This window comes from Taeniopygia guttata, chromosome 4A (genome assembly GCF_048771995.1).
Source record: "Taeniopygia guttata chromosome 4A, bTaeGut7.mat, whole genome shotgun sequence".
Taxonomy (NCBI): domain Eukaryota; kingdom Metazoa; phylum Chordata; class Aves; order Passeriformes; family Estrildidae; genus Taeniopygia; species Taeniopygia guttata.
In genome coordinates this window covers 6,321,434-6,345,508 of record NC_133029.1, presented here as the reverse complement: position 1 = coordinate 6,345,508, position 24,075 = coordinate 6,321,434, and the positions used below count along the sequence as shown (strand labels likewise).

Here is a 24,075-nt window from a genome sequence, read left to right as displayed (position 1 = left end):
TGGAAAATCCTTAGTGACTGAGTGATGGGAGAGTGTGTGTAAGGGAGGGGCTGTCCACTTGCTGTGGCCAGGCAGCTTCTAACCACTCTGATGCTACCACATGTTGAACAAACCTGTTTTCAGACAGAAGATTGTGCCTGGAAAAACAGCTGATTGCAGTAAGGCCAAATCTTTCCCACCTAACATTCTGAGTATCCTTCTTCCAGCCTACCTCTGCCTGCAGAGGAGCTATGGATGGAACTGGTGAGGAATGAGTCTCAGAATCCTCACCAAAGGCCTTAATTGTAGCCACCCTCTGTCCTGACTGCCAAACTGCAGAAGTCATTCTCAGTGATACCACCTGTGTCACTATCTAACGAGACAGAAATGATGTAGTGAGGTTGGTTTTCATCTACTGCTACCTTGGCTTTATTTGAAACAAATCTCCATCCCACCATTTATTTAGGAGGAAAATATGAAGTGAATATCCTTCCCCCACCCTAGCCTTGCACAAAGGTGACCCTCTGTGCCTTCTATGTTATTAGGATTAATGATCATATCCATATCTTCATTTAGTTCTTGGCAGCCAGTATGGCTTCATAGCATAGATCAGGTCATAGATTTAGGTTATTGCTTTTTTGTCTGTTAAAAAGTTTGTGACAGAGTGAACAATTCTCTCCTTTCACATTGGAGGTATAGTTGATATATGCCTTGGAGGTATATTTAATAATAATAACTGGTTTGCACAGGACTTCATCTTTATACTGATTCCCAAAGCTGAGCTGATTGGTCTGCACAATTTACCAGTGGGGGAGCCCTTACAATTTACCTTTGGGATTACTAAAGAGAGGAAAGCCTCAACCCCTCATTCAGCAAAGCATATGAGATTGTGCTTCATTTTGAGTGTGTCTGGGAGCCACTATTTAAGTGGGCTTAAGATCCCAGCCACCTGGCTGGAGCAAAAGCTTCCTATTTAATCTGGACCAGGGTAGACTGATGCTGGAAGATAATAAATGTGTGAGCATTGCTGTGATGGTCTTTCTCTCACAGCCTTGATTAGATGCCTCAGGTAATAATATCTTTAGTAATAATGATGAAGCCAAGGCACCTGTGGTTTTAATGCAGTTTGTATCAGCTTGTCACTGACCGTAGATAACTATTTGAGTAACCTGGAGTGGTGAAATCACATCTTCATGGTTCCTGTTCCTTCTGCTAACTGCTGTAAATCGCACTTTACAGTTGCATCATAGATGCAAGGTGTAAGTCCCTCTGACTGTATTTTTTTCTAAAAGGTTTCCTGTCTTCGTGTTCTTGAGCTTTATGAACTGGAAACCTGCAATTTCTAAATGCACTGAACATAGCCATGGTACTCTGAGAAAGACTTTACATATCCTAATAGTTCTACTTGATTGAGTGTCTCAGGCTCATCTCCATTTGGGAGATTTCTCAGCAGAATTCAAACTGTCATTGTTGCTGATGTTGCACAGATGGAGAAAAAATAGATAATAAAACCAAAATTATTGCTACTCTCTCCCTTCCTACCTTGTTCCTGTCTAGATTTACAGAATCATAGAACCATAGAGTATGCTGAGTTGGAAGGGACCCACAAGGATCATTGTGTCCAGCTCTTAAGTGAATGTCCCATTGAGGCTCAAACACACCACCCTGATGTTGTTAGCACCATGCTCTATGAACTGAGCTAAAGTCAGGTCCTGTATAGTCATGGAAACATGAACTACCCTGGAGCTAATTAGTCTGTTTTACCTCATTGGAACCCTTGTCTTCTGCATACCACCTTACATCTTCCTCCTCCTTGCCTTTGTGCTAACAGGTTGGAAAAGATACAGTGTCTAACATTCATACTGTCTATCACTGGTACAAGCAGGACCTGAACCCTAGCACCCTCCCTCGCCTCTGAAACTGAAACTGAAAACTGATGTTTGCTACAGATGGTGATACAGTCTCTGGGTAAAAGTCACTTGCATCCTTGGTCTGACCCAAGCCCTGAAAATGTGGCCTTCTCCTCCTTGAAATCCATCAGCCTATGGCATATATTTTTAGATGTGCCTGTGCAGCAGGAAAATTCAAAGAAAACTTTGCCAGGGTGATCTTTCTGTGACTCATCTGTGCTAGGAGGGGAGAGTTTCTTTTTCATGTCTCAGCTGGGAGCGGTCCATCCTCCAGTTCCTCAGCAGGCCAGTTTCTGACGTGTTTCTGAGCCACTGCACTAACACAGAATGTGCAGGGCCAGAGAGGGAAGAGGGAGGACTGTGCTCTCTGTCAGTGATTTGTGGGGAATAATCCCTTTTTAAAATATGCCTTTTTGTATCCCTCCCCCTCTTCCCTTTTTCCTCCTTCAGTGTTGCCACCTTGTAGTATTTTAATCAGAGGAAGCAGATATATCAAGGAAGTCAATGGCAGGGGCGAGGTGGGTGGGTGGGGGGGGCAGAGAGGAAGAGGAGGAAAATCACATCACAGCCCAGTCTGCCAGTGTAAACACTTGATGATTTCCTGTTATTGTAGCCTAAAATGTACCATGACATCATTTGCAGGCCTCCTAGAATCACCCAGAAGGAGGAAAAGCCAGCATTCCCAGCCCGCCCCCAGCGTGAATCCAGGGCATTCAGACCCTATAAGGCAGTGAAGCTCTGCAAGAGCAAGCAGCAAAGAGAGAGTTTCGAAAGCTTTCTTGTTCTTGGCAATGTGGAAATTTCACAAACAGGAAAAACTGCTTTTACTTTTCCTAAAGGGGAACCGTTTTATGCCTCATGAAATATTAATGCCTTAAACTATGGTTTCTTTAGAGGCAGAGCTGAAATACATGAAATGTTCTTAGCTGAGGACAAACACAGTGAAGCCCCTCACCAAAATCACATCAGATTATCATTACCAGACACCTACTTTTTTATAATACTCACTTTCATTCCAAATCACTCTACATACAAGGCAGTTAAGTCAAACACTGGATATTATATAAAATAGTACAATATTAAATTAATCTGATAATTTTGCAAGGTGAAGCTGGCTCTCAAAATAGCAGATATCACCAGTGAAATGTTCTTCCTCCATTTCTGAGCATTAAATAAATTCCTGGAAAGTGAAGAGCCAAGCTCTGTGGAACCTAGATACACAACCTATCCTAGAATTTGACTCAAACGGTCAGATTTCTGTCTCAGTTACAGTTAATCACTCAGTCTGTACCACTGTAAGGAAGAACAGAATCAGGTTCAGAGAGATGGGCTCTTGTAACTTTTTTTGAGAAGAACCATAACTAGGCTGATTTCACAGCACATCCTTCAGCTGCAATCTCTTTGGGCAGCCTTTTACATAACCACAGTGGGATATCTGCAAAATCTAGGGTTTTTTTTCCTAAAAAAGGTTAAATACTTTATAAATAGAGTACTGTATATATAATCATTTGGACTCATACCCTCCCTTGCACACCTGCCAACTGCCTGACACGTCAGTAACTGCAATATAATTTTTTGTTATTGAAACATGGGAAACCAGTGTTTTCATGTTATATGCAAGGGAAATGAGACACTGAGATTAAATGAACCTGTGTTCTACAGAATAAAATGAATTGTCTTAATCTGGATTTAAACCAATCCTATGTCTCCACATAGTATCAGAATATTAGATTTATTTTACCATAAAGGAGACTTGAAATCCAGAAGAGAGTCAATCTAGAGAAGAATACAAGCAAGTATAACAAATAAAACACACCTACGACTGATATTAAAAGGAAATAGGATGGTTGTGCAGTTTACTGAACAAAAAATAAAATAATGTATAAATTTTGCTGGGTTTACTTTCACTTGGACTTACTGGAATACAAAAGTGGGCTGTTCCCTATGAGTTATTTTTGGATAGGAAAACCAAGACATTCAATTCTTCACCATGCTGAGCTCTTTTCAAAGCTATATATACAAGATGATTATCACTCATTAAGTAGTTTGCTCTTCATTCCCAATGCTGCAGGGTGCAGCACTAGGAACTGAAATGAATTTATGCAGAGCTGTGCCAGGACCCTGCATCCAATGAAGTCAAGTACTGGGTTCTAGTGACAACATCAGGACCTTACAGATTTACACCCAGCTGTGCTGCAAGAAAGGCCCCAGGACAACCAAGTGCTCAGGCACCCTTGTGAGAGCTGTGGGGTGTTGAGGACTTGAATTAACTTCTGTTATTTTGTGTCATTGGAGGGCTGAGGTAACCAAGTGGGCTTGGCAAGGCAGGAGAGGAGATTTTCCTTCTAAGCACTGAACTTGGCAGGTCCTTCGTGCAGTTTCCCATCTCTGGGGTTTTTGCTGAGTCAAATGAAAACTCGTGGCCTGCACACTGAGAGGGGAGACAGCAGCAGGGCTGTACCTGGCAGAGGATGGGTGGCCACAGCTTTGGAGTTGGGGGACAGGTACCTGTGGAGCTTTGTGAGGTGTGAATATTCATCTAAGATACTGGTTTGTGTGTTTCTAGGATATTGATCTCTGTTTGTGCAGGAGGAAATCTGGGTCGTGTGCTGAGTCTGATTTCATTGCCACAGCACAGGGATGACTTTCTCCATGAGACTGCTTTCACACACTGCAGGCTGCTCCAGGGCTCTGCATGGCAAGGTTTTTCAGGTGATTTTTGGTATAGGTAGTCTTTGCTGCTAAATGTTTCCCATTCTGGTTTTATGGCATGATGTGATGCCATGTTTCCTGGGTTTGGGTGAGATAAAAATGACACAGTACCGTGATGATTGGGATTTATGAGAATTCTTAATCCTTTATGACAAATACAAAATGATGTAGAGAGAAGATCAGAAAAGATTACAAAGTAGAACTGATGGAAGTTTAGGTAATGACGTATTTGGGAGAGGAGCAAAGTGTGCTTGATTCTCACTGGTTTGTACAGGATTATCTCTGCTTATAGCCAGGGTAAATCACCCAGGAAAGTTTGACTCCATTTATTGGGAAAAAACTAGGTAAAATCAAAGTGAAAGTGGAAGAGCAATTATTCACCAGGACAATAAACCTAGATTTAGAACTGAGTATCAGACCAGAAACAAATTGGTCTGGTGATACAAAAAGCCAGTCCAGAGGTGGCTCTTTCTACCAGTACAAATTTATTTAAAAACATTACTGCATTTGTTTGTTCCAGGACGACAGATCAGACATCACCTGTCCACATACCTACAGACTTATGCCAGATCAAATCTCATTTCTGCTGAAATGTTTTAGCGTTAAAGCATGAAGTCAGCAAAACTCAAAATGCCTAGCTAATCAGACAGAAAGATCCTGTCAGCTTCAGACAAAAAGTTTATTGTCAGCAATACAGAACTGTGTGAATACAATATTAGTGTTCACAGAAAGACAGCTTGTGTGAAAAAATATATTCTAAAATAAAAAAATACCTTATTTGTATTTCATTGGTCTACTTCCTCTAAGTTCTTTAAAATTGAAATTGTCAGAAAATTAAATTGAAGGGAAACTGACACAGTTCACATCTATGGTTTGGCATAGATTCAGGTAATTTGAACATATATTCTGTCCTTACACTTGGCCTTTCATGTTCCCTGAAGTCAACAGGCAAGATGGGTTGGTGGTGGTCTGGTGATGTACTTCACCATTTTTTATGTTGTAGTGGGGCAATACACAGCTTAAATTTTGTTCCAAGAAAGCTCAAGTTTCCTTGGCAGGCTGTGCAGGTAGTGTTTGACCATGTGTTGGTTAATATGGAGGTGGATCTTGTTTCTGTGCTGCTGAAATGAAATATTTACTTACATTGCCTGAATGCTTTACTATAAATTATATTTTATTATGTCTTTACTATACGATACTGCATTTTGCTGTATTTTATCTATAAATTGTGTAATTGTAAACATTGAGTTGAGGACATGGTGACCAATGACAAGAAGAAGTTTGCTTCTGTGCTATGCTCTACTTTGCTATTCTGCCCTGCCTTACACCATCCTGTTCCTATATTTATTGTGCTTCTGGAAGCATTCAGCTCCTACAAAGCATCAAGTAATAGGGTTAGTAGAAAATAGGAATGGACTTTCAAGAAATCATCTAGTACATATTCCTGTCTTTAAAGTAAAGTTAACTAACCAACTTCATATTTTCTGTCAGTGCCAACCACACTGCAGATAATTAAATACTAAGGTGAGCCAGTGGAAGCCCTTGGAGCTCTATGGCAAAGTGATTTCAGTTTCTAATTCTGTCCTCCACTCTCTTTGGTGGTAGTGACAGGGTCTGCATGCCAAGTCCAGGATGGGGCCTGTCCCAGTTTCTCTGTGTGACTGAAAACCTTTCTGGAGCAAATCAGCTCCCAACTCGAGCAAACTCATTGTGCTGAGGTCCTGTCACCAGGGAAATTCAGGGAATATATATGGTGGGGAGGGGGAAAACTCATGGGCTTGGAGATCTTCTCAAAATATGTTTGGGCTTAAAAAACTAGTTTTGACATTAGAGGCTTTTATCCTTGTCATTTTAACTCATGGGATTTCCTTTTCTTAAGAATGAAGAAACAGAAATGGGTTAAGTGAGAGAAAAAAAATTGTAAGACAAAGCAAAAAAGTCATGGCTGTGTTTTAAAGGTAGAAATCTGTGTTTCTGATGAAGACAGAAAAACTCCTGAAACCAAACAGGCATAATTGGGACTGGGTGCCTGCCTCTTTGTGTATGTGGCTGAAGACAGGAAATTCTGTGACACAGAACAGCCAAGAACACAGTATGTATCTATATGTCTATATATATGCTTACCTGTCAATCTGTGATCTATCTATCTATTGATCTATCCACCTGTAATTCCTCTTACCCACTTACTCTGCTTGTACAAATATCCTAAATGCCTTAATTCTCTGCTTTTTTTTTTTTTTTTTTTTTTTTTTTTGATCAGAGATACCATGTGTTTAGCAAAAACATAAGAAAAATAAATGATGTCATCTCTCATGCCTTCATCTGTCTGGGCTGGGTGGTGTGTTCTGAGTAGTGCATCATTGTGTAGGAAAAAAAATGCTGGGTGCAGAGAGTGTGTGTGGAGTTAGGCTTGCCCAGGCGTGCACACTGCTCTCAGTCATGTAACCCTGACTGTGTCACACCCTGTGATGTTAACAGGGTGGGAGGGAATTCCCTTCACTTGTGAGTGTGTCAGCTGAGTGGGAGAGTTAGCATCAGCAGTCCCAGATTAGACTCCTGCCCTAAAAACAATGAAGTTCTGAGTCCACTTCGTGTTCTAGCATGAAACAGATGCAACACTTACCTAGATGACATTGCCATGGCTCAGGTCTTGGTGTTCACCTTGAAAAAAAACTGATATTTTAGCAAGAGCCAGGAGTAATGCCATCAGTATAAAATGTTCCTGCATTGGAATAAAAATGGCTGGCAACTCCCTGTATATTTTTAAGGTTTCCAAAAATAGATCTAAGTCACAGGCAAAAATGAATGGAGCTGAGGCTTAAATGGAAAGAACTGGTAAAGGATTATTTGTCTGAAACGGTCAGTGCTGAGATCATCTTCCACATTACATGCCACTACCTGGAAACATGGGCCAGATTTCTTTTCCCTTTTTATGGCTTTCTGAGCCCTATTTTCCAATGCATTGATTCACTTCACCAAGTTTCAGTACAGTGAGGAGAACTGAGTTAGTATTAGTGTTGAGACTGAGAACCCCACCCTTGCTCTGAGTCTGCACTGTAGGAGCTGGAATTCCTGGAGCACAGAGTCAGTCTTGGAGCCCTGGAGAAGCAGAAGAAAGTTAGATTATAGCAGTTGCTCTGTGTGTGAGGGAGAGAAGGTTTCTAAATCACAATGTCAGGTGAGAGGGAGGGTCAGGGATAGCTGAGTGGGAGTAGGGGCTTACTGGAGGGTTAAACCTTTGGGGAGGTGCACTCCTCTGTTCCAGGAGGAATTTGATGTTAATCAGTGAAACCTTAATGCATGGGTGAACCTAGGGCATTTTTTAGAGGGGAGAAGGAGAATTCTGAAGCCAGCTCCAAAATTGCAGTTTGGTGCTAAACCCACCCATGTCTCCCAGGCGTGGCCTGGGGCTGAAGGTGCTATTCTGACTGCATTTGAGACTGTCTTTCTTGGAGGTTGCTGTCCCCACAGAGGTGCCAGTAAATCTGCATGTCTCCTTGTCTCCTAACTTACTTCTGTCACCCTGATTAAAATCTATCTTGCTAAAAATATTTGAACAGGTTCTATAGACACACAAGCAAGTCAGGATAATTTTGAGAGGTAAACATGTCTACATTAAAAAGTAGTGTGGTGAAATAAGAGCAGATATGGAAAACAAAAGAGCTGGTGCTGACTATTCAACATGAACACTAAATGTGCTTCACAGTGAGATGATTTTGGAGTTGCTCTGTTCTGGCCCAATTAACTGAATGCTTGCCAACAGCTGGAGCATGATAGGTGCACTCCTGGAGCATATCCAAAAGGAATTCAGTTCACCAGGTATGAGACTGAACCGTGATGGGAAACAAAATGCACTGAATTAGGAAATTAAGTTCAAAACCAAAGTCCTGGTCTGAATTAAAAAGCTAATGTAAATGTGACTTTCTCATGCAGTTGGTGGCTGAGAAGCTGGTAATCCCCAGGAGACCTAGAGGATAGAGAAGATGGGGATGTGGGAAAACTTTTTTACAACTGTTTCTACACTGGTACCAGGTGTATTTCTATGTGTGCAGAGTGAAAATGTCAAATACATGGCCCTGACTTTCCAGCTGTTCTCGACACCTATGCAGCATGAGCATATGGACACTTTCCAGGTAGAGGGGAATATTTTACACCATTACTGTGCATTAAGACATTAAGATACTGTGCATTAAGCATTAAGATATGGAGAATGAGAACTCCATATTAATCTGCATCTGTTCTACAACTTTGCAGTTGGTGGGATTTTAAATAAGACTGTTGTACAGTTTTTCCCTTTTTATGTATTGTAGAGCCTGGACAAGAAAAACAGCTGTTATTCTTGTCCTGCTATCTGCCTCTCTGGCTCTTGGTACTAGCAGTACTCTGAAGTACTTCAACTGTAACACCACAAAAGGCTTGAGAAATAAACTCTTTGCATTGATAGCTCCAAAAAAAAAAAAAAAATCCAGGAAACTAGTCTCTTAAATTAAGAATTGAGATTATATGTAGAAGTATTTCTTTATAAACTATTAACATAACATACAGAATTTGTTGCCTGAAGTGTTAAGATGACAACTTTGTCAACCCCCTCTGAGATAGCCAATCTTATTATATTACTTTGATAGCTAGTCAAAAGCAATGTAAAACCACCCAGTCACCCAATGACACAGCTTATAGGACCAAGGAGAGCTATCTGCTAGTCTCTATTTCTAATCTAGAGGACACTACTGCCTCCACTATGTGCTGTCATAACTGGATTTTGTTTGCAGCTGGAGGTTCCTGCTATTACAGCGCATTGCAAGTGTTGGTGACCCACATGCCTTTGGGGGAAGCTTAATTTTAAATAGTGAAACTGCATGACCTGAAAAATCCCTCTCAGAAGTGGCTTCTCCCTGGTTCTTGCTCATTAACACTCGGTTTCATCCTTCTTTGGCCCTTTTCACCATCTAGGAATGATTCTATATACAGTTTGTTATGATTAATAAATGTTGATACCTTCCAAAAAGCCCAGTGTGAATTGATGACTTCCATATAGATTCCTATGCAGTGGTCACCTGTATCAGAACCATCTGGAGCCTGGTTCTCACCCCCTGAGGTTGGACTGGCCACTCCCATTCTCTGGAAGCCATGGAAGGAAGTGCCTGGTGGCCTTTGTTGCAGCCTCCAAGTTCCCAACCTCTGAGTCAGAAAGGCAGTGGCCCTACATGGTCATCACACCAGTACCATCATCCTGGCTCCACACCAGCCATCTGAGGAGGCAGAGCAGGAGTGAGGGGGAAGAGAGGAGAAAACTCCCACAAAGCCTGTTTCTTTGGGGCACTGAAACTGTGAAGATCTTGGCTGAAGACTCCAAATCACCTCCCTTTCTTCAGCAAAGCCTATTAGTAATGCATGTAAACTATAGGCAGTCTGAGCCTTATTGAAAAAAAATTGCTAGATTTTATGTCTACAAACTTTGAATTGTCCTGTTAAGAAAGTAAGATGGATGAAAAGCAGAGCATGAGATTTTGTCAGATTTTGGAGATTTAATGGGTTTTTTTTCATCATGGTTTGTTACAGTGAGGCTTTGCTGGTCAAGACAGGTCTGGTGGATGTCCCACAGGTTTTGTGGATGCCTGTTGAGGAATACATTTAGTGCAGGTAGCTCAGTGTGCAGGCTCTGGTGCAGGCTGAGGATTGAGCTCAGGGCCAGGTGGTGCCAGCCAGGTGACCAGACACTCAGAGCCACAGCAGGAGTCCATGACTCAGAGGATCCCAGGCGATGCCAGCACAGACTGTGAGGATGTAAAAGTGCAGGGAGTCCTTTGTTCACGGTCCCTCCCTGGAGGCACCAGGACAAACTGTGATTCTGTTGCTGCACTGTGATAAAATTACTTAAAACAACCAGAAGCCTGAAACTCTGCTCTGGGAACCCTGGGGTCAAGCTGGTAGGGAAAACTTGCCTGACTGTCTGAGAGTGGGGTGTGTAGGGAGTCAAGTGCAGCCCCTACCAGGTCACTGGAGCTGCCTGTTGAGAAGGGGCTTTGGTTCCAGCATTAAAGTCTCTGGTGGTGGGAGGGTGACTGCCAGAGTGGTGAATGGTCAGATAAGGAAATTTCCTTAACATGCCTCAAGGGGATAAAATGCAATGGCTAATGTAGGTGTTTTACATTTTGCTTCCAGTATGTTTTTAGCTGGCCATGATTACTGTAAATGCTTAATGGCCTCTAAGAAATACATGTGAGTAAGCATGTTTCCTTTTGGCTATACATCACACCCTCAAAACTATCAAAATAAATACCAGTGGAGTTACTTTTTAGATTAGATACATTTTTCTAAAACTGAAAGCCCTACATTGATTCTTCCCATCACCCACAGAAATATTTTTTCTTCACTGGTTTGAGGTGGAACAGAGCAATGGGATTTACTCCATCTCTTTGCTCTAAGGAGAAGGTGCCAGTATCAGTACCTTTCATACAAACTGTGTGACAAATTCCCATTATTTTTTTTGGTGCTTCCTAGTGATGTTATCTGTTATTTGGGTTGTAAGTATTTGGAGAAAAGTCCCAGAATATCCATTAGATTTTCCTTTGTTCCCTACATTGCTGCAAGCAGTACAAGATGTAGAAAGCATGAACATTTGCTCCCATATGGTACAAACAAAGCAAAAATGAAGATGAGACAATTCTAGCAGATGGGTTGTTTTTAAATTGCATTCATTGCACACCTTTTGTCTCGTTTGAAACCCTCCCCTTTAGTCTCCCCCTGCACAAACAGCATATTCCCAGCACATCCCCAGACATACAGGAAGAGATGAGTGGTGTGGGCCATACAGCGAGTCATTGTTCCTAGTAAAGCCTTCTCCATGTCCCTTGCAGGGCTGTCACTGCCAGTGGAGGGTTTATATGCTGGAGGGAATGAGGAACTAGGGCTTTACAAAGAATCTGGCAGACACAAATCTCTGGGATTTCCAGGCAGTTTCAGCTATTTCTGCCCTGGTGAGTGGACAAGCCAGGAGCTGGGACAACATGCTGCAATAAGTTCATTTTCTTGAGGTGAAAAAGGGATTAAATAAAAGCGTTCACCAATCCAGTGGCCCCATCAGCTTCTGCTCTGTCACTGCAGCTTCATGTGAATGGAATTATTTCCAGGCTTTTCAAATCCTGCCTTCCTGAATGTGGTGTGCTTTCCCTTTACCCCTCTCATCCTTCCAGCTTGAGAATCACTGCACAAGATTACTCCAATTCTCAAGATGTAAAGGTGTGAATGGAGTGATAGTAATTTTTTAGGAGGAAATACACTTTTTACCACTAAATACAATTAAACACTGAAAAGATCCAAGATCATCACCAACAGCAATTCATTGTGAACCTATAGGCATTAAAGTCTGAGCAGGAGAAGGAAGTTTAGCTGCTATTCAAAGAAGACCTCAGAACCAGACTGGTTCATTTTAAATAGAGTCAATCCAGACTACTGTGTGTTGAATGTGCAGTTCTCATACTGCAGTAACAATTTCATTTTTTGCTTTCCTTTACTTATGTGAATCAAACTATTTCAGCTCTCTGAAATACACCTCTAGTATGAAACACCTTTGGCTTCTATCTTCTGTCAAAGCCATGCAAAGGGGAACTCAAGTTATTCCTCATTAGTCAGAAAACCCATATGCTGTTAAAACAGCCCCTTGTTTAGTGTTCATGCTAAATAATTCTGTATGTTTGAACAAATAATTTACTTGTTCTTTCTGCTTTAAAGAAGCTATTACAAAAGGCTTGATGAAAATAAAACCAAGACAATAAATCCCCAGTGAAATACCAGACTTCTTCCCAGGAGAATGCTTAATGTCATCCTGGTCTAATCTAATTCTGCAATACTTTAATATTATTTGGGATCTGAGCAGTATGGGAGTAACAGCATTTTTGAGGCCCTGGGTAATGTTACTCATTTCTCCAGCCTTCTGCAAGGAGGACTTTTAATCAGCTGATGCTTTTACCCCTTGGAATTTCATCCTGAAGTCAGAGGGAGATGTAACCCCTCTGCAATTCTCAAGGAATCCACTGATACGGTTGTCTTCACACATGGCCAGGCAGGGAAAGCTCAGCAAAAGGCTGCTGGATGACACCATGGCTCCCCAGCAGCTGCTAAAGGAGAGGTCTGCAGGGAAGGTCAGGTCTTGGTGCAGCACCTCCAGGAATTTGCATGAATTCATCATGGAACAGTGGCTGGAGTGCCATGAGGTTCAAATTTCAGATGTCTTGTTCTCTACCTCAGGAGTGAAGGGGAAGGGGGAAAGAAGAAGCTGGAGAGGAAGTGAGGTGTAGAGATTCATGTGCCTGTTACAGGGTACTCTTGTCTTTCAAAGTGGCATGAATGGTATTTTGTTTTGGCTATCGATATGAATAATAGGGAAGAAAGGCAAGAGAAGTGTCTGGGGTCAGAAACAAGTGTAGGTTATGCTGAAGCTTTGTCTCGGCCCTTCAGACTCTTTGGGACTGTTTGACACGGGGCTTTATGACTTTCTGAGGACATGGCCAATGCCTGGCACAATGTAAGTGGGAATACAGTTGCTTTGGATCTGATTGTTTCACTGGCACGGGGATTCACTTGCCTCATTAGCCCTCCTGTCATTAGCACTATGAATAAAAATTTTAGATCCCTGGATATTAAATTATGGCCCTTTAAATTTGGCAGGGAAATATCTAGACTTCTGTCATCTAAAGTTTTATCACCTTTGCAAACAGATTGATGGAATTCTCCAGTTACCTAAGTCTTACGAAGGAATATTGATATAGAAGTTACAATAGAAGCAGAATTGGCCTGCACCCTCCGAAACCTCGAGAGAAAAAACCCTGGGGATGTGTGTGTGTGTGTGTGTGTGTGTGTGTACCAGTGAATTCTCTCCCTTGATTTTAATAAAGTTGCAGGACTCCTCTGACTCTTTTATGGAGTCTGGCTTATCATAGCGTGATTTTCCGTACAAGCTGGAAGTGTACTTTTAAATCAAACAGGTGGCTGTGAAAACCTTGTGCAGAACAGCGCACGGGGATGCTGGGCTGGCAGCGCGCTGAGCTGCACCTGTATGCACACGGCTCTGGCTAACAAGGGACAGAAGCATCGGTCACAAGTCAGTGCTGCGGTCTTACTTTGAACAGTGCAGTCGCCGACAAAATAGCATTATTTTCTTAAATAATGCTTTTATCAAGAACCAGAAATCCCAATGACAGCGATCCGCGCATAAACTTCTGCGACCGGGGCTGTCTAGGCGCTACTTTGTGGGCGCTGGAAGCCCTCGGCTCCTGCACCGACGGGAGCGCGCCGCAGCCCCCGCAGCCCCGAGGCCGCGCCCCTCCCGGGCCGCTCCGCAGGGCCCGCCCGGCTCGGCCTTCCCAGGGCGGGGGCGCCGCGCTCCAGCCCCGCACGGAGGCGGCCGGGCGGGGCCGGGCGGGGCCAGGCCGGGCGGAGAGGCGCGGCGCGGAGTCCCGTTAGAAGCAGCGCGGAGCCCGTGCGGATCCCCACCGGCGCAGGAGGAGCGACGGCCGTGCCCAGCCCGCCGGGAAGATGCCGAAAACGGTGCGTGCCGCCGGCGCGGGGCAGAGCGGAGGCTCCGCCGCGGGGTGCGGGCGGGTGCGCGGGGCCGGGCGGGCGCGGCCTGGGGGCTCCTCCCGCCTGGGCTCGGCTGCGGCCGCCGCGGAGGGAGCGGCGAGGAGCGCGGAGGAGTCCCGGGGAGCGGAGCTTCCCGCCCGCCCCTCCATCTTGTGCTGCCCCGGCCGAGGGGCCGCGCCCCGGCCGCGGGGTCTCGGCGCGGCGGGGCCGCCTCTCCGCCCCAAAATGTCCGGCGGAGCGCGGCGGCGCCGCCCGCCCGCGTGTGCGGCCGCACCGGGGGGAGCGGGGCGAGGCTGCCGAGAGCCCGGGGGGAGCGGGCGGCTGCCATGGCCGCCTCGTGCGCGCCCTGAGGAGGAGAAGTTGGGTTTTCACAACTTGCAGTTACTCAGTTTGGGTTGCCAGGGAACCTTGTCCCAGCTTGACTCGAGGTATTTCTTGGCTGGAGAGGTTTTGGTACTTTAGAAAAGTCTAGTCAAGTCTGTACTTGACTCGCCTCGCAGCAGGAGTTCGGTGACTAATGAGGAGCATGGGGTTTTTCCATTTAATTTCTCCTGGTAGGAGCGAAAGAATTAGCCCCAGCTCTTCATTGATAAAACAGGAAGAAGCAGGCTGGAAGTCTCTGGATGTTTCCGTACCGGAATGATCTGAAATGGCCTAAGAACATCTAATGTTTAAGCTATGAGTCTGTGGTTTGCATAAAGGAGAGGAAAAAACCAAATCCAAACAGAAACTTACCTCTGTGCATATAGAAGTTGAAATGAAATTCATTGTGATTTTCTTTTCTTCTAATAGTTTACTTTTTAAACTTTAGATAGTGAATACCTATTTGATTGACAGCTAATTTTCCTGATGTCTTAAATGCCATCTCTGATAGCATGGATAGCTAGGTGATGGTTATTATTATTTAAACATCAACGTCTTAAAGGATATAAAATCTCAGCCTCTTCAAGGTTAAGTCAGTATTTTCTTAGGCTTTAGAAGGACCTTCTATCAAATACTAGTGATTAGTTAATCTTTATTTACTAAAAAAGCTATCATACAGTTCTCTAAGACTAACAGAAATAGCACAATTTAGGGGACATCTATATAAAATGCAGTGGAAACCTTTTAGCCAGAGAGTTTACAGTTGCAATGAGTGACTTTTTTAGTGTGGATCGGCCAAGAAATCCTGAACAAGAGAGGCTTGCGGGGCGGGGTTCCCAGCACCAAGCTGAATCTGAACGCTGGCTGCGAGGTGCTCGTTGCAGCCTCCGCAGACACACCCTAGGCTGGATCCACCTTCTCAGCCTGCTGCTTTCTGCTTTTGACAGAGCAGTTCTGGTTTTGACAGAGCAGTTCTGCTTTTGGAGCTTTTAAAAACTGGGGCAGATAGAGAAATGCAAGTGTTTTGGTGTAATGCTTTGTATTGCACACTGAAGGCTCTACAGAGAGTGGTTCCAGAGTCTGTGCCTGTTGCAGTACAGAGCTGCAGGCCTGCTGCTGTATCAGCCTTTGGTTTCCTGCATCATCTGCTCTAGTTACAGACCCAACTGAAATAATATTTGAAACATTATTTCTTGATCTTTGGTTTGCAGGAACAGGATATGCTGGCATAACTGTATAATCAGTTCTTCATGTGAAATAAACATGACTACTACTGTGCTAGCTTAAGATTTGTTAATAGCTGCTTAATTAACAAAACAGTAAAGCACAAGAGACTTTCCTCAGTCAAAGAAAAAAATCAAGGTCAAATGTGGGTGAAACCTGGGCAGTTAGATGTAGGTTTATGTGGGCTTCATCACAAAAATAAATCCATTGTGAAGAAGACAGATGGAGGAAATGTTCTAGGGAACAGTTCTGGCTGGGCAGGAAAAGCATTTGTGTCAAAACTACTTGGTTGGTAGCTCTTATCATTCATCTCACCAGGCTTAGAGAAACATGCTGCTGCGTGGCTTAAGCAGCAAAACCTGTTGAGTTCTGAGTCTCTACACCTCCTCAAGCTAGGCTAAATGTTAGCACATGTAGCTGGAGATTTCCATTTTGTTATGGGAGGTTTGCTATGAGTGACACTAGGCTGTGTAGCACTATTAATAAGAATCCAAGATTAACTCTGGTAACCTTTGAACTAGTGCACATGATTTGCTGTTGTGACATGTAATGGGGGGGTTTGGTTGCTGGAGACTTTGTAGGCTGTGTAGAAAGTCCATCATGCATCAGCCTGCTGATCTTGCCATACTCTCAACAGGAAGCCTTCACTGTTTAATCTAGTGATACTACTCTGGTTTAAGCATTTTGTGTTCTGGAAAGTTTGTGAAGTGTGAACAGTTAAAGCAGACGCCAAAAAGGGTATATAATTCCCCCCATACTTTGTACTGCAGAGGGTTGAAGTAGTTGAGTGCTAAAACTGAGCTGTTGTCAAGCTCTGAGAAGTCTCTCCTCCAGTTGTGTGCAGATTGTTTATTTGCTACGAGCAGGCTCTGATCTCTCCGTGACTGATGGGTGCAAGGCTTCTATTCTGGGATTCATTGACTGTTTTGCCTACGTATGTGCTTACTCTGTGAATGGATGGGCCACTGAACGTGAAACAGGAGCATTCATCGCATGTGAGGTGTGCACTCAACAGTCCTGTCACCACGACTTGGGCAGTTCTGTTCTGGGTAACACTGTAGAGAAAGGGCTTTCATCAAACCTGGTCTTGTGAATACAGAAAGTTTTACAAGGTAATAAGGGAAAAGGTGCCAGTCCAGAGTTTATTATACCTTAGTTTGAAGGTAAGTATAGCAATAGTTATTAGGATCTTTGTGAACCCTGTCTGTAGTTTGAATTGATGGTCCTAGTTCCCTAGTTTCAAGCAGGACTTGAAAGGTCCTAGAAGACTTTTTTTCCCTGTTGTTCTTTGAACTTCAAGGTTCTGGTTAGAAGAAAAATAAGAGAGATTGAGGTGTGTATCAGGAGAATCCTCTGGTTAATTAGTTTCTTGTATCTGTGGCTACTTGCTACCAAATGTTGCAACAAGATGGCAACTATGAATAGAAGGCTACACTTATTTGGATCATTGGTCTTTTTTTCTCCTCTTGCAGAATTTGCTTGATGTCTTGAAGGGGGAAAGGATAGTGATGAAAACTGTGAGTTTAGTAGATGGGCACTTTTCTCCTGATCCCATTGTGCTATGAAGGAACTCTAGAAGCATTCTAGATGCCTTCTGTCTCATTTCATGACTGAGCCATTGGTGCTCTCTCTTCCTTTCCTCACTCAGTACAACTTGGGAAGCTTGGTGGCACTGATCCAAGTTTGACATGTGTGCTAACTTTTTAGGGAAACTCAATCCATTATGTTTCTTCTAATGCCATCAGATATATGATGTAAAGAGATGCATTTGAATGCTCCCAAAGACCTTGCTTTAACAGAATATCACTCCTGTTGGTGATTTTCAAATGACTGTAGTTCAGAAGCAGCAATAGCTAAAACATGCTGAATTTACAGTGGAACCAGGTAAACTACTGAAACTAGGAAGCAGTGAATTATCTGTAGCTTTATTCCTACCATGGGATTTTGCAAAACAGGAAAGGCCTTTGCACCCTAGCTTGTATTGTATTCAACAGCTTGGTCCCTAGGTTCTGCAATAATAGCAAGGTTTTACTTCATGTCATGTGAAGCAATTAAGCTTGACTGAGCAAAAGCTTGTTTGGTACTTTTAGGCCCTCTATATTAAAGTTAAACAGGTATTTAAAAGTACACTATTGATGAGAAACAAATACTCACTTTGTTTTTACATACTGGTAAAATCTTCCTTTCTCATCTTATGGTAAACCCTGTCCCTGTCTGGGCAAAACCCATTAGTTGTAGTGGTTTTACACTGTTGTGAGCAAGAACTGTTCCAAGTGCCTGATCTGAACTGGTAGTCATGATTCAGTTCATAAAACTTCAAGGTGACAATGTTACATATAAGACTGTCATACAAGAGGTTTTAGAAGATTAAACATCTTAATTGAGTCCTTTATTTAATTTTTGCCCTCTTGATTTGTTGCTGGAGGCAGCACCCAATGAGGTGTACCCAATAAAAGGGGCCCCAGGAGAGCTTTAGGTCTGCTGCTTCTGCTGTAAGAATCCTGTGGGGAACAGGGTGCCTCCTATCAGGGGTTCACCATCACTTGCTTCTTGCAAATATCCTATCACCATAACGTCTACAAGCAGCATCTTTTTTAAAGCATCTTTTCAGGGCGTTGCAGCCCTTTCCTTGGGGTGATTCCACCTTGTGTGATTAGTCACCCCTGAAGTTTCATTACGATTCTTGCTTTACTCATGAGGATGGTTCATAAGATGTCTTAATATGGACTCGTTTATTTTGAAAGGAAATGGCATCTCTGTCTCTAGAGGAAACTTTGTTCAGTTGTTTTATGTATAATGTCTAGTCTGAAGCTAAATTCTCCTTAAACGCTAAGTCCCTACTAGCTGCTTGAAAGACAGCTGATGAAGCGAAAGAGAAGGATTCAAATACCTTCTGCTTGTGCCACTGGGTGTGCCTGGGGACAGCACCCTGCTGGCCTGGCCGCGTCCCTGCCCCACAGAGAAGCCCCTCTTCCTCCTCAGAGGTGGCTCTGGCTCTGCTCCAGCCTCTGAAGGAACTGACTAAAAGCTTCCTCTGGCTGCGTCATCTCCTGGACTCTTTCCTGGCTCGGTGCAGCTCAAGCAACCTTATTTGGCTGACTTAATTTTTTTTTTTTTTTTTTTTTTCCCTTCTGTGCAGCAGGAGGGCCTCCCTGAATTTGCACAATAAAGCTGTTATCTGTGCTTAATCACTGTTCTGTGAACTACAATGGCGTTTGTTTGAAAAGAGCTCCAAGATTTCAACTCCCTGGATCTCTGTCATTCCAGTGTCCCGTTTCCCCTTTGTCTGTTTGCTCAGTGATTATACCAGAAACCAACTTCATCGAGGAGTCTGCTGCTGAAAAGAGGAAATCTCTCTCTACCCAGGAATAATCCAGGGCAATTAACTGATGTAAATTAAGAGCAGTAGTAAGAAGCCAGTTAATTGCTTGCTTTTCCCTAGGGATATTTGGGAACAGCAGGTATTTGCACCGTCCAGCCAGTAATACTGAATTAAGTTTGTTTTTATCCCATCTGAAACTCCCAAACTAGGCTGAAGTCTCTAGGTTGATGGAAGGCTACTCTTTCAAGCACATCTTTTTGTAACTTTCCTGTGGCTGTTTCTAGGTGGAGCATTCAAGTGTTTTGGAAGTTGTGGGCATAAAACCCACCCCGAGTCCAGTAGCTAATGCTGACTCTAAGGTAGTGTTTAAAGCAAATACTTGGTGGGGAGGTAGGAAGAGACAGTCACTGGCAGTCTTGGTGGTTATAAGACCACAGGATCATCTACAACAGTTTGGAGGTTTAGAACCTGAAATTGCAGAAGTTTGGGCTTTATATTGACAAGAGACAATTATGGCTGCAGCAACTGTGGCTATCAATAGGGAGGTGATGTAGTGCTGCTTCCTTCCTGTGCAGCTGTGAAAGGATATATTCACTTCTGTGAATGTGTGATCCTCCAGGGCAGTAGTGGGGCAGTCAGAAACTCCTCGCCTTTGTAAAGCAGTTTGTTGAACTTAAATGGGGGAAAAAGCATCCTTTGAAGATGCTTTTAAAGGCATGACTCCTGCAGAATGCTTTTTCCTAGTTGTACTAACATCTCTGAAGCTGCAGTAGTAGCTGAGGAACCTATTGAAAGATACAAACTGTGGATGAAAAAATGATCAGTTCTCATCCTATTGCCAGGCTAAGGAAGAGGAGTACTTGGCCATGCTAGGCCTCTTTTCCTTTGGCTGTTGCTGGTTGATGAATAGCTATGGAAAAGGGCAGGGGAGTGCCCCTAAAGGAGGAATGAATGAAAAAGCTCTGAATCTGATCAGCTCTGTAGAGTAACATGTAATTAGGCAAGAATGAGATGACAGACTAGAAAAGGGAAGAGACATTCCTTTCCTCTGCCAGCTGTGATTCTGTGTAGAGTAAAATGAAATCTCAGAAGAGTTCAGAAAGAATTCTTGAAGCAGTGAATCAAGTCCCATGGTATTCGTGGTCCAGACTGAGCTGTATTCTTGCAAATTTCTAGTTCTCTAGAAAGGCTTCTCAGGGACAGAATTTTACTGTCCTGGAGGCTGAATACTGTAAAAACTTGCTTGTATTTTTCGTTGGTTTTTTTGGGGGTTTTTTTTTTGGTTTTTTTTTTGGTTTTTTTTGGTGGGGCAGTCGGGTTGTTAAATTGATATTGGAGAATTTTGCATTCAACATATTCCTATACTCTGCCATTGTGTACCTTCCTATGTTCTTGAGGTGGAATCACAGAATCACTTTGGTTGGAAAAGACTTTTAAGTCTTAGTCTAGCTGTAAACTGATGACTTTCTGCAGCCATGAAGCAGGTTTGTCTGTCTGTATATCACTGATATTTACTATTCTTCTTTCTATGCCCTTATCAAAGCATTTTTTTCTCTCTTGATTGGGAATTTAGTTATGCTGGTAAAGTGACTTAGTACAGGAAAAACCTGCTATTGCAATCTGATCAATCACTTAGTTACAGCATTTCATAAATATATTTGGTTTTATATAACATAGGCTAATAAAGCATAGAATTCTAGGCTAACTAATGGAATTCTGGGCTAACTTTTTCCTTGCCATAGCTTTTCAACAGAACAGTACAGTTGAAAGGAAAAATTTAGCCCGGAATTCCATTGTGCTTGGTTACAGTGCAGAAACTGAACTGCCAGAGAAATGAGTAGGATGAAGTGTCAGGATGCTTGATCTCTTCCATCCTCCAGAGGTGTGGCTTTTCATTCATAATGTCTCTAAGAATATAAATATGGCATAGATTTTATTTTTTTAATTCACTTTTCATGAATAGTATATTCAGAGGGCAAAAAAAAAAAAATTTAGTTTCTCAATATGCTAAATATCTTTTCAGGCAGTTTTCTGGATGGACAAGAGGGTTTTGGTTATGTTTAATATTTTTTCTCTGTTAAAATCCAGAACTGGATATCTTCCTGACAATTGTAGTTTACAGGACTTGCTGAATGTCAGCAAATGGTTCTGAAGGCACACTGTAAGAAATAAGGCAGTTCTACTGCTGACAAATTCAAGCAATATCAGGTTGCCCAGTAAAAAAGTTTTAATGCAAAACCCTCACAATACTTGGTGATCCAATACATCTTATATGAAAACAATCCTGTTAGAAATGACAGAGAAGGAGGGGCTTGTATTAGAAGTAAGGATTTGCTTACAGATCATTAAGTAGACACTTTAATGAAGATAACCTCTTTGGACTGGCTGTTTTTGCTGAGTTTGATGCCCCGCCAGGGTGTGTTTTGCCCTTTTGTCTACAAGGGCAGAGTTCTGGCTGCTCCTGAGCCTGCTGCTGACCAGCACTCTCAGATCCCTTTCTGCAGGGCTGCTCTCCTGCTACTCCTCTCCCACTCTGGACTTGTGCCTGGTATTACTCTGCTCCACGTGCAGAATCTGGCATTTGCTCTTTTTAAATTTAATGCCACTGATCACTCATGCTCTGAGTTATCTAGACGCCTTCTCAAGACCTTGTGTCCCTTGAGTGAGTCAGCAGCACAGCCAGTGCTGGTATTGTCAGTACCTTTGCTAATGGTGCATTCAGCTCCTGCAGTCCAAATCATTGATAAAAATACTGAGCCACACTGGCCATATTGTGGAGAGCTGGGGAACATCACTGGTGACTGGTTGCCAGCCAGGCACAGCCCCATTCCCTGCAGCCCTCAGAGCCCTGCTGCCTCTGGTTCTTCATCCAGCACACTTTGAACTTCCTTATCTTGCAGCTGAACAATTTGTCCAGAAGGATGCCTTGAGAGACAGTATCAAAAGCTTTACTAAAATACTGCAAAACTACATCCACCACCTTTCCTTCATCCATTGAGTGGGTGACCTTATTGCAGAAGGATATTAAGAGCCTTGGTTGTGCATTGTCACTTAAACACTTTAATGTCCTTTTAATGCCTTTCAGTAACACCCAGGGACTTGGTCAGTCTAATTACTCTCAGACTTCTAAAACAGATCTGAAAGAAAACAAAATTGCCTGGAAAGCTGGAAGGATTAAAAGAAACTTGCTTATATTGTAGCTTATAGTGCAGCTAAGACAATAGAATACTTGGTGTTTAAGCAATAAAAACATGCAATATTGTCACGTGTTTGCTTTGGTGTATTGTTGTGGTGCGTTTGGGCACAGTGTAGGGTTTGTGTGTGTTTTGTTTTGTTTTTAAAATCAGCAAAGTTATCATTTGGGAATGTAACTACATTATATAACTCATTGTATTCTCATTTTCCTCTAAGTTTTGACATTAATGCAGTCATTAATAGAGACACTGCACAGCAGGCATAAGAAGGGTGTTACTTCTCTAGTGTGTTTCTTGTTACTACTGTGTGTTGCATCCAAATGTGAAGAAATGTCTGTGGTCTGTGAGATGAGATTGAAAGCTTAAGTATCAATAACTGTTTTGCCAACATCTGTTTACTTAATTTGTTCCCACATGTATCTCAATATTAAGGAACTATAAAACTGCTTTTGAAGAAGTGACTGATTAACTTCATTTGTTTTTTTGGATAGACAATGAAGGCTTCAACTGAGATGTATTGAATCCAGTGTCTGTCCGTATTCAGTGTTCTGTAGCTACAGTTATCCTCCTACAGTGAAAAAATCAGGATCTGAGCTTGTCTAAAGAGAAACCTGGCTTCTTCTGTTACTGAAAATGTGCTGTTTGAGCTACTGGATTTTTGTTGCAGTATCTGTAAATTTCACTAAGGCACACTCAACATGTGAGTTTGTTTGCATTGGTGAAGTACTGGAAGCAGAGAGCAGTAAAATTATTATGTTCTATCACTTCACTATTCACAATCCCCTGGACAACAGAAGCTGCTGTATGAACTGTTAGGCTGCTCATTTTGTGAGCTGCCTCAAAAACTCTAAGGTTACTGGTAATTTGAACAATGGGGTCAGCTCTGGGCAGAGATCTTTTTTAGAAAGGGAGTTCATGCTAGCATTTTCAGCTGTAAGAATATATCAGTATAGTAGTGTTGCGTTGAATCTACCAAAAGACAGAGCAACTAGAAGGACTAAGTAGTCTATAAATCACTAAAAGATCAGACCAATATGAACAATCAGCATCATGCACAGAAATTCAATGCTATCTTAGTGTTTGTTCTGACAATGGTAAATAATCAAGTAAAAATCTGTCAGAAGGCTGTCCTGTTCCTTTGCTGCTTCAAGTTCTGACAGATTTAATATATAGGCTTTGTTGCTTGCTCTGTACTTGATTCACCTCTGTGCAAAGTCTCTTCTACCCCTAAGCACCAAATGTATCTTAGCCAGACATGACCAGCCACTTCTCCAATGGCTAAATTTTGAATGTCTTTAATATTGCAGAAAAATGCTTCGTGAGTATATCTATATTTTTTTTCTCTCTGTAGAACATCTTAGACCATGTTTTAGACCATTGCTCTGTGCTTTCAAGTTTTTCTTTGTCTTTTTACAAATGGCTTTGTGCAAATGCTCTGGACTCAGAAAAATTTGGCATAGAGGACTTTGCCATTAAATGCTTTTACCATATTCAAATGACAGCTTTCGTTTGGCAGTGTTTGGAAGGATTTGACAATAATTGTGATCTGAGAGGATTCAGACAGTCTTATAAACCAAGTAATTTTGCTGCTCTGCAATTCTCTTAGAGAAAGATGGGTGATTAGATGCATTAATGTGTAGTTATCCATTTCCACAACAAGCCTGAGCAGGAGTAGTTAGCTGCTCTTACTGCTTCCAGTGTTCTGAAGCAGTGCAGCTAGGGGTAAGATATCTGCATACAGGAACACTGAAGGAGCCCCTGATTTTGATCAGAGTTGAATTCATGTTTGCCA

The 24,075-nt window shown here is 42.6% G+C and overlaps 1 protein-coding gene across 1 annotated transcript in view; it reads left to right on the top strand.

The window, feature by feature from the left end:
- Positions 1-14,002: 14,002 nt before the first annotated feature.
- The window catches only part of MSN (moesin), a 40,419-nt gene continuing 30,346 nt past the window's right edge, over positions 14,003-24,075 (top strand). Inside the window, exon 1 of the mRNA XM_030272501.4 lies at positions 14,003-14,147. Within this exon, the coding sequence (XP_030128361.1) occupies positions 14,136-14,147 (12 nt within the window). The 5' untranslated portion in view covers positions 14,003-14,135. The remainder of the gene's footprint in view (positions 14,148-24,075) is intronic.